This window comes from Meriones unguiculatus, chromosome X, assembly GCF_030254825.1.
Source record: "Meriones unguiculatus strain TT.TT164.6M chromosome X, Bangor_MerUng_6.1, whole genome shotgun sequence".
NCBI lineage: Eukaryota > Metazoa > Chordata > Mammalia > Rodentia > Muridae > Meriones > Meriones unguiculatus.
Window position 1 is genome coordinate 141,497,652 of NC_083369.1, and position 11,486 is coordinate 141,509,137.

Here is an 11,486-nt window from a genome sequence, read left to right on the forward strand (position 1 = left end):
GCCTAACAAAAGGTTGAGTTTTTTTTTTTCTTTTACATTATTTGGTGAATTTAAAAAATGAAGTCAAAATATTCCCACGTTAAAAATAGCTCCATCTAAATAGTATTAACCCTAGTTTTCTACTCTCTAGAAATTAACTGCAAGTTAGAAGCAGTTAATTTACAAAAAGCATAATGTGAAGTGGCAGGGAGATTAACAGAAGAATAAAGTGGCATATGGTAAAACAAAGCAAAACAAACTTTTTTTTTAAGTTGGGCATGGAGGTGCACCTATAATCTAAACAGTTCGAAAGCTGAGGCTAGAGGATCAGCAGTTCTAGGCCAGCCTAGCCACAGAGCAAATTTGAGGCCAGCATGGACTACATTGAGACTCTTTCTGAAAAACAGAAAGTAAAAAATTAAAAAGTATGAATACCTGAAAAATTTAAAGGAAGTTAATGTAGGCAGTCATTTAATAAAGGCTTGAACTTAGAGAACTATATAATTAATGATTATCAAAAATTGAAAAAAATTTAAAATATTTTATTTAAAAATTGTGATGTTTTTAACATTTATTTATTTGCTGGGAGAGAGTAGCACAAGCATGTCATAGTGCACATGTGCTATGGCATACACGTGTGGAAATCAGAGAACAGTTTATATGAACTGGTTCTATCGTTCTTCTATATGCATCCCAGGATGTAATCAGGTTACTTGGGCTTGGTGAGTAAGCACCTTTACCCACTGAGACAGCTTGTTGGCCTTAAGTCGTATTTAAATTTTAGCTCACTACGGAGCTGGAAATTTATTGTACAAATTATATTGTAATTAAAAACGAAATGAAAATTTTCTTGACAAAGCCAAAAGCTTCAGAACAGTCAACTGAAAATAGGAGTTCTTTTCTGGGCAACACTGAATCAAGTTACAAGCTATTGAACTTTCTGAAACTGTTCTGTAAAACGCTTGCATTGTTTGAGATTCCAATAGGTGATTCGTGAAAACAAGGTTCTGACATCAAGTCTCAAATACTGTTTTTGTCGTTTTCCTTGTTTGTTTTATAAAGACAGGATCTCATTATGTACCCCTGGCTCACGTACTATTTTGTAGTTTCACTGTGTACATAATTTTAAAAGTTCTCAGAAATTCTGTAGTAAATATATTCCACATTTTTTAAACTACTGATGTTATGTGTTCTTATTTGGGGGGGGTTGATTGCTGGGATATATATATACATATCTCATATACAAATGTACCTATATACTCATACACACACACATATATTATACATTTTCCTTAATAACAACACCAGAGGCTCTGGAAATTTTTTTAACAGTGTCTCTGGATTCTTCTTTGTAAACTACTCTATAGTATATAAAGTTTTTAAAATATGAATACCACACAAAAGACAAAATTCAAAGGGTTATATTTCTAGACAGGAAATCCTATTTATTCATGGCCTATTCAAGAACCAAAATAAATGTGCTTACAGTAATGGGAAGGGAGCTGTGCTATATTAATTTCCTTAAATGTAAAATGAACAAGAACTGACTAACCCTAAATTATAAAAGGATACACATCTTTTCATATCTTGTCTTGTCATACTTTAGAAAGTGAAAATTGTACTATTAATGCTATATATTGACTTTAACCATTTCTATACAGGTTATCCTGTATTTCACAGATAAGACACCATCATGTAAGGTCTACTATCATTTTATTTATCTGTAAGAAGAAAACTGGCTTGTTAGTTTATGACACACCTTCTAATTTAACAATTTTAAGATGTAAACACACTTTTTTGTCCTCCTTTTCCTTACATGTCCCTCATGATACTCTTTGTTGGCTTTTAGCCTTCAAAGATAATGTTTGGAAAGAATAATACAAAAAGGATAAGACTGAAGAGATTTCTGCTTATCTTACCCTGATATTCAGATATTATAATGATTCTGTTTTAAGGATCAACCAAGTAATTTTACCTACATTACTTAAATCTGAAAAAAAAAAATCCAAGACAGTTCTTTGAATAATTTATAAGTATAGTTAATAAATATAAATCATAGATTATACAATTATTTTAATACAGTATCATTTCATTTAATTCTCATCACAACTCTAAAGTCACTATTTTTATGCTTAATTTGAAGATTCAAGGATAGACACAGTAAATAAACTTGATAATTGTTAGAAAGATATTAAGAAAGGCCAAGACTTAAAGCATAGGTCTTTAGAGCTCCACGTTTTTTTGTTTTGTTTTGTTTTTAAACCACCTTTGAATAAAGGAAATGATCTCACTAGAAGTTTCTTCTAAATTGCAAGGTGGTAAAGCTAAAATTCTTAACTGCAAATAATAACCAGTGAATTCACTGAAATAGATCAAATACACTAAAAGATCATTATATGTTATATGAGTATATTTTCTTCTGAACTTGTTTTATAATCTGTGCAAAGGGTATTTGTTGAATGTACTTATTTTGTTAATTCCTGACACATTTTACTTAGCAAGTAAAATTTATTGTTTATATTTTTCTTCTGTGTTTATGCTTTTTGGTATTAAACTGATAAATCAGACTGAGCAGCTGATGTTTGCTCCAGATTCATGGTATCAAAGTCACTCTGTTAAATCTAAAGAACACATTGGTGGGTACAAGGATGTGTTAATACTAAGTATTAGAAAGTAATCACTGATTTTTTTCTATGAATTCAGAGAATGGGATTTAAATATACACATCTGTATTTTAATGCTTAAAATGTATTTTTCACTAAAGCACATTAACAATTAAACACTATTATACTTATGTATCATTAGAGACTCAACTAAATGTTACATTTAATTACAATTCATTACAATCTGAACTACTGAGACTAAAGCATCCAATTTGCAATGAGTGAATAGGCCCCTCTGACTTTACTCATCATTTATAGCATGGCATTACACACATCCTTGAACATGGAAGGGTAGAGGAAATCTTGCTAATGTGACAATAGCATGAATTTTTTAGTAGATGATAATTAAAGGTAAACTTTAAGAACAATTTTGCAATTCAGACTTCAGGATACATAATTTGTTCCACTTCTGTTTATTTAACAACTTACCAAGTCCTGGGTTCAGGAGTACATATCTAAATTATGTCATCTTTCTTATATAAAATTAGGATACACCAACTGTGATTTCCAGAAGGAAAGAAAAGGCCAAATGTGCCTATATTTGCTTCTGTGAATAAATATTTTTATCTCTTTACCTTACAGTTCAAAGTAATATGGGAAGTTTCACATTTTAGATACACTCTACTAATAAAGGATCCGGCTGCCAAAATAAAACAGGTTTTTAGACTTTCAAAAACTGCTGTCCTGTACCAGAATTACTAAAAACAATCAAGTATTTAGTAATGTGTCACAGTTACTTGACGGTTAACATGAAGCAATACCTCTTCCCGCCTTACGTCTTCCTTAGGTGGAAAAAAAAAAACCTGAAAAGTGGTAAAAATGAAACAGGAAATGGAAAAGAACTTAATATAATACTTGTTCAAAGTCAATCATCGTAGATGAACAAAAACAAACATTTTCCTGACAGATAGAACATAAGAAACCTATATAATAGTTACTAGAAACTTTATACTATATTATACGAAGGATTCTGTATAATTTTTTTGAGGTTAAAAATGGTTTCATGTTCACTAAAGATGATCTACAACACAGTTCTTATTTTTTTCTATCAAATATAGTATTATGCCTGTAAAATAGTTGTTATTTAAAGGAAGGCAAGGTGGCTATTTTTATGCAACACATTGTATAAAAAACATTGGTCCTATAATATACAATATACTGCACTGTAACTATTTTTAAAGAGCAAAAATAACCTTCACTTTATTACCTTGTACATTGTTTCTATTAGATTTGCATTTATCCCAATTTCATCCACTTTATTACTTTGTACATTGTTTCTATTTAAATTTGCATTTATCCCAATTCCACCCACTAAAGAAAGCCATATACTTTAAGTTAGGCTTGTCATTTAGTGTTATTTGTCCCTGACAGCAGTGTCAATGGATTTGTAGAAGAAACAGAATTCCTCTATATCCACCCTCTAAACAGTCAAATACCAAGAAAAGAGAAAAAAAAAAAGAAAGAAAAGAAAAGGTACTTGCAACTTTAAGTAACCCATTAAGGATTTCTGAATTTATCTAATTATTTAGGAAGTGATTTTCAATTTTTAATCTTCTAATAATCCTGAGTTCGCTTACATAGTACTACATTATCCTAAATTTGCCTTCAACATTTGGCCTAGTTCTAGCCTAACATGCTGTGACCTACGTTTGAGTTCAACCACAAAGGTTTTTTTTTTTTTTTTTGGTTGTTGTTTTTGTTGTTGTTTTATTTTGAACACCATGAGACTGTGTGAGGTCTTAAGGCAGGAAGTGTGTGAAAGAATAAGAAACTGCCTGTGTTTTTAGAGGCACTCAGGTCTTCTAAAATTGTTCATATTTCAATGAGGAGTTAAAATGATAAGAACAGAGCTAAGAGTCATAAGCACCCTATTCCCAACCTTCACAATTCATTTAGCAGATATTTATTGAGTTCATAATATGTATGTGCCAGGCATTCTGTTAACTGCTGAGGATTCAGAGAAATAAAGAGAGTTTGCTTTCAAGAGCTCAGTCTAACTAGTAATGAGACCATAAATGCAGTCCTATATATCTTTAAGCATGGAGACAAATTTTCTGACGCATCTGCTCAAGTAAATATTTCTTTAGAAACCCTGATGTTTCTCTGGTAAAACACAATTATTCCCTGATGTGAATCTACTGGGTAGGAGGTGGCATAATAATGGTATCAATATTAGATCTCTTTATGAAAACGCTCAACTCTTTTCTTACTGGTTTCAATATTTGAAAATCATATTAGAATTTTCTTGAAACAGCTTAACAACCAAAGGAAACAGTATCCAAAGGCAATTTGTTGAAGTCTACTTTTAATAAATCTAGGCAACCTCTGGCTCTGACATAGCTTATGCCAGAATAGTAAGAAATTTTTTAGAAATTGCAATATGCGAAATCTTATCCATCAAGCTTTGGGAAATGTCACACTAACTGATAAACACACATGATATATATTTATATAGTATATTTAGGCTTTGCCAACTCGCATCTTATATTTGCTTATAAGAAATACATGATCTCTAAATATGAGCATGTGTATGCTTTGACTCTTTCCCAAAGCAAAGCACACAAATTGTATCTACCTTGCTTTAAATCATGGCTCTGCTATTGACTATTTATAATTTTGTGCTCTTAACTACTGAATTTAGTTTCCTAATCTGTAACAATGGGGACAATCCTTCCTGCTGGGTTATAGGGAGGATAAAATGAAACAGCATGTACATAGCACAGTATTTTTTCATATAGTAGATGCTAAATAAGTAGGCCTGTACTTTCTTTAGCTAAATCCATACTCTACAGAAAAAAGATGAAGTAAAATTTTAAATGATTTCTCCCTGCATATTTGACATATGCCAAGGAAAAATGTGGATTAGCAATTTAACAACCAAAGAAACTATCTAAAGGCAATTGTTGAGGTATAGCTTTAATAAATTATTTAAAATATATCATTGGATTAATTTTGAGTCATAATTATAATTGTGTGTATTTAAAAAAGCAGACTCGTAAACCAGGCATGGAGGCTTATGCCTTTAATCCAAATTCTTGGGAGGCAGCAGCAGATGGATCTCCCTGAGACCAAGGACAGCCTGGTCTACATAGTGAGTCCCAGGAAAGCCTTGGCTGTCTCAAAAAAAACAAAACAAAAAAAACCCTAAGGAAAAAACCCTAAAATAAAAAGCAGATTATAAGCAAATACAATATTTTCGACAGGTGTAGTACTTGGGGAACAATTTTAAACACCTTTATAGATGTATTTTTAAATGCATTTTTTTTTTCTTTAGGAAAAAATGAAGATAATCCCTTGTCGTACTGTTTTTCACACCAACCATTCAAATTATGGTTAAACATTCTAAATTTAACTTTGTTATTAAAGATTTATAGTATCATATTGGCTTTCAAATTTAAATAAAATTCTTGTATTCTGCCAGTCTCAAAAACATGATTTCTTTTTTCACACCGGGCTTTCATTTGGGGGAAAAATGGCAACATATATCTATGTCTTTGCTATTTTAGAACAGTATTTATATATTAAAGGCATTATCCAGTCGCAAAATATTAAGCATGGACTCGTAAGCTTTATTACAACTCTTCCTGCATTTAAGAAGAACAAGTAAATATTTTTGTATGGCTGTGGAGGAGACTGGGGAGAAAAATTTGAAAAAGGATTTGAACAGATTCCCTCCTCCTTCCCCCTCCCGGGGAATGTCAGTGTCCCTCATCTCACGCCAAACTGAGCCTGAGTTTTACTGACGTAACCAGTAACCCTACCCACCTCTCACACTGCAGAGGCCGACAGGGGCAGAGGCTGCCGCCAAGTACACCACTCATCAGAGCCTGCCCCATTCCACCCCCGCATTTCAGTCATGCTTTCCAGAAATGGGGTCACTCGCTCAGTAACTATTACACACACCCAGCCTATCATCCTGTAATCCCCTGAAGTCCGCTGCGAGGATAGAAGGCAGCGAAAAGTCAAGAAAGAAGAATCACAGACGCGCCACCATCAGGAACTGATTTTCCACTCTCGGAGAGGAGCGCCGATACCCTAGAACGGATCTTGTCTGCATTATTTTCTCAGATCTCGAGTTGATTCTGGGACAGGGACAGTTGCGAGAAGCTTGGTGCTGGGATGTGTCCGCAGAGATTGTTTTGCCTTGTTTGGGTGTACTGTTTGGGGTTTTGATACAGGGGTGGATATCTCGGTGATGGTCACCAGATCCCGGGCGGGGAAAATCAGATAGCCCTTTACAGCGGCTGCTGATCTCCTTGAATTTCACCCGCTCACCTCCACGGACAGGAAACAAAGTTATACTCTGGGTCTTTCAACTCAGTGACCTCAAAAACACTGGCGTGGGGACAGGAGACGTCCCGGTTTTCTTTTGCAGCAGCAGCAGAGAGCGCTGCGGCAGATGGGGGGGGGGTCCCTCCAGTCCAGTACCCCTTACTCAAAACCCTTACGGCTCTGCCACCCTGCCCCGAGTGCGCCCGTCTCCCTGCAGCAACCCCCACCCTCAGCCAGATTCAAGTCTTGGCTCCAGGGTGAACCCAACCCACTACCCCAAAGTCTTTTAAGATTCCAGAGAAACCCCTTAGAGCCGGCAGGGCCAAACTTCCCAACTCCCTGCCGGCTCTAGCTTTGCCTCCTGCTTCCCCCACGCAAAGTTGATTAAAACGGGCTCCTTGCAAAGCCTCAGCGCCCACTCCAAACCCCACGCGCCGCCACACTGGCAGCCCCCCACCAAAAAAAAAAAAAAAAAAAGAAGAAGAAGAAAAAGAAAGAAAGAAAAGAAAAGAAAAGAAAAAAAGCCGGGAGAGGTGAGCATGCGGGAGGAACAGGCGGACCGGCAAACCCCAACGACCTGAAGCAGAATCCCGCACTGGGGACAAGATGTGAGCAGGGAAAGGTGGTCGAAGGGGCTGCTCCGGGGAAGGAAGCTAGAGCCGGCGGGGGCGCGGGGAAGGGGCGCGCCCGGCTGCACTCACCTCAGCACTGTCGGAAGGGCTCTCCACAGCCATCTTCTGCCACGGGTCCGCCAGCTGCGCCAGCGGCATCTTTCCCCCCCTCCCCGGCCCGCCGCCTTCACCGCCTCCTCCCTCCCCACCCGCCCCACGGCCGGCCCGGCTCCTTGGCCGCTCGAGCCGGAGGCAAGAGTCGAGAAGCGGTAGCCCGAGGAGCAGCGGCTCCGGAGAGTGAGCTCGACGCCAACACTGACCGCCCGGAACGCCCAGCGCTTGGCCACAGCCGCCCGCACTCCGAGCGAGAGCCTCGAGCCGCCGCCAGGCACCAGGGCTCGCCCCTTTCTTCCTCTCCTCCTTCCGCCGCCCGAACTGCGGCTCCGCCCCCCCACCTCCCCTCCCCGCCGGTTCCCGCGCCCGCTCCCAGCAGAACAGCGACCGTCGCGCGCACCCCCACTTCCGCTCACAACATGGCGTCTAAGTGATACCTGTCTCTCAGAGCCAGGCTGGGTCGCCGCCACCACCACCGCGCGCACCCAGAGGCGGGGCTGGGGCAGGACACGCCCCCGAGCCGCGGAGCTCCGTTCCTCCTCTTCCCCCCACCCTCCAATTCCTTCTCCCAAGCCTCAGCTTCTGGGCCTCGCCTACTTTCAGGAAGAACGTGCCCAAGAGATTTGTGGGCGTTGGCGGGAGGTGGCGGGGAGGTGGCGGGGGGTGGGAGGGCGAGAGAAATGGCCTATGCAGGAAGGATGAGAGGTTGGGTGCCTTTCACTGCCACGAGTCCAAGCAGGTTAGAGGCTCCTTGAGAATGGGAGAGCAGAGTGGTTCGCGCTCAAGCTCAAGCCGGAGAAGCTAGGCAAGGCACTGGGGCTGTGGTCCCGTGCCAGCAGCCCTGGGCGGAGGCAGGAGGCGTCTTTCAGCCTTTCTCCTCCAGGGGTGCGCTTGGGCTCGCCTAGGCTCTGGGAACATCCCTTTCTGGCCAGCGACTCTACCTCTTGAGGGTCACATGCTGGGAATTCACCTGACCCCTTTCCTCTTGCTTGGACCGGTACTCGAGGACTCGAGAGGCTTGGTTCCTGGGACCCAGCCTAGTGAAGGTTCAGCTCCCAGTTATATTCAAAGCTTTTTGAGTTGGTGCTCGTATTAAATTTGTAGGAATTGGTAATTTTTTTTTCCTTCTACCCTGCCCCCGTCCCAATAACCCTTCCCAAGTGTGTAGAGCCCTCGAGTTTCAGCCCAGACTGTCACAACCCTCTCTTGCTACCTAAATCTTCAAAGAAGAGAAAACAGAGGTTCCTTAAGGTTAAATCTCTGCCCTTCTTGGCAGAGATTAAGAAGTTAGTAAAAATATCTTGTAGGCAGGAGCGCGGGGTTCCTGCTCCTCCGTTGACTTTAAATAAAAGATGAGTGTTTTTTTTTTTTTTTTTAAATCAAGCTGGTCGTAGGCGGAGGAGAAAGGGAGGGGAGGTTGTGACTCCTCCTCCTGCCCAAGAAGTGGAAGCCCTGGGTTAAGGGAACCCAATCCTCAGTAGGCGGCAACTGAGCCGAAGCATTTTAAGAGTTTGAGAATTAAGGCCTGGGCTCTCTGAGTAGGTTCCAGATTCAATCCTGGGTTCGTTGAGCCTGCTGTTTAGGCGCCGCTGAGTGTGCCAGGACAGAAATGTGTAAAAGTCGCTGGGCTGAGTGGAAAGCTACTGCAGACCCTGGCTAATCGCCCTGCATCGGAAACACACACACACACACACACACACACACACACACACACACACACACGGGAGAGAGGGAGGGAGAGAGAAACACAGAGAGAGAGAAACAGAGAGAGAGAGAGGGACAGAGACAGAGTGGGACAGAGAGAGACAGAGAGAGAACATGAATATCTCAGGATCCCAGGTCAGCTTGTCTCCTCAGTCCCTGAGGCCCATAAGCCTCCTAGGCTTGGCTACCACAGTGCGTCCCTCTGCTGTGCTCTTCCTGTATGTCTTGCCTTTTAACAGATCCTTTAATCATCCCGGGAATCCAGACACCTGGACAGTGTCCCTTCAGCAGGTTGTGAGAATGACCTTAGAGACCCACGCCTGGCTGGCCAGGTCTGTGTGAGCTATGAAGATTAGCTGAGTAGTGGTGGCCATGGCACATGCTTTTAATCCCAGCACTTGGGAGGCAAAAGCAGGTGGATCTCTGAGTTCAAGGCCAACCTGTGCTACAGAGTGAGTGCCAGAATAGCCAGAGCTACACAGAGAAAACCCGTTTTAAAAAAAACGAAAAACCAAACAAAACCAAGCAAACAAGTAAGCAAGCAAACAAAACAAGATGAGATGATGTGCTACACCTTAAGAATATAAAGTATCTCGTCAATAAATTTTTGTATATACTATAATGAAATTACAACTCCCTTGTGTTAAATAAAATTTAGTTATATTCATTTCACTTTTGATTCACTTTGTGACAGAATCTCACCACCTACCCCAGGCTGTCCTCGAACGTATAATCCTTTGTTTCCTGAGTACTCGGATTGCAAGTGTGCACCCACCCCCACAACTAGCTTCTGATTTTACCTTTAAAACCTACAAACTCACTGGACATGGTGGCTCACACCTGTAATCCCAGCACTCGGGGAGGCAGAGATGGGGGTATCTCTGTGAGTTCAAAGGCTGCCTGATCTACAAAGTGAGTCTAGGACAGCCAAGGCCACAGAGAGAAACCCTGTCTCAAAAAACAAACAAACAAAAAAACCATCTATAAACTCATTCTTGCACATGGCATTTCTTGTTAAGCTTCACAGAATAGTTCTAAAGGACAGCAATGATCTAGAATTCTCTTTTAACATTGAGCCTTTTATGACTGCCTACAGGTCCTATAACCTTAAATTCAGAGCTTTAGATCCTGCTCTCTCTGTCTCTGTATCTCTCTCTCACACACACAGACACAGACACACATACACATCTCTGTGCAAAATCAGCAAAAAGGATTGATTCATTTATTTTCTAATCTACCTACCTGATGTCTCAAGATCCAAACTACTGGAAAGTTACAGCTGAGAAAAGAGCAAATTTGAGCAGAAAATCTGAACTAAAGTTCCAAGAGATGATTTCTAATGTATGACAGGACAACTAGCTTTAACCTCCTCTGCCCCCAGCAATTTTCTGCTGTAACTATAACCTTTGTGTACAAGTTTAAATGGGCACTCATTTGACAAAATAACATTTGTCAAAAAACTGACTTACCTCAGTCTGGAAAAGTTGCAACATGACTCACGTGGCTCATGGTGCAGTGTCCATTCAAAATTCACAGTTCTATACATATGGACCTGCCACCAGTATAGAAAACTCACAAAGCATAATTGTTGTCACCTCCAGGAAAAGGCTTTACCTTTTATATTATTTTCACAAAAGGAAAAGTTAAACAAATACTAGACACTTTCTTCTTTACAGAAAGAATGATATGATTTAGGTTCTTACATCACATAAGACAAGAGCCAAACAAAATGCATAGTAATGTATCTTTCATGTATATGATTTTTTTAAACTTCTGAAATTAAAAAAAAAAAATTATAAAGACTGTGTACTCCAGAAGCAGAGTCAGGTGGATCTCTGTGAGTTTGAGGCCAACCTGGTCTGCATAGTAAGTTCAGGCCAGCCAGAGCTACAGAGTAAGACTCCTTGTCAAATGAAAAACATGTTGAAATACAAACCTATAAGAAAGAACAAGAAAGATCTAGTTGATTATTTTATTTGAGAAAAGTCAAATACTTGGAAATGTAAGCATTTTCTCGTATGTTCCTCTCCATATAGAAAGTTCAATGATGAAAGGCATTAATAAAATCTATACAGAACAAGGGTAAAGGTATTCTACAATACAAACACATGAAATGCTTCCTTTAAAAAATTTGACTCATTTG

At 39.8% G+C, this 11,486-nt stretch overlaps 1 protein-coding gene across 8 annotated transcripts in view; it reads right to left on the reverse strand.

Annotated features, from left to right (window-relative positions):
• The window catches only part of Rps6ka3 (ribosomal protein S6 kinase A3), a 118,172-nt gene extending 109,970 nt beyond the window's left edge, over nucleotides 1-8,202 (reverse strand). For 4 of the 8 annotated variants that reach the window (XM_060374608.1, XM_060374606.1, XM_060374607.1 and 1 more), the window contains exon 1: nucleotides 7,616-7,727. Coding sequence is in view for 1 of the 8 variants with exons in the window: in XM_060374612.1 (XP_060230595.1) it covers nucleotides 7,616-7,684 (69 nt within the window). In the remaining 7 variants the exon portion in view is untranslated. Of the gene's footprint in view, nucleotides 1-7,615; nucleotides 7,808-8,076 lie in introns of those variants that run through there. The other 4 variants (XM_060374610.1, XM_060374604.1, XM_060374609.1 and 1 more) reach the window with 4 other exon arrangements.
• Nucleotides 8,203-11,486: the final 3,284 nt, after the last annotated feature.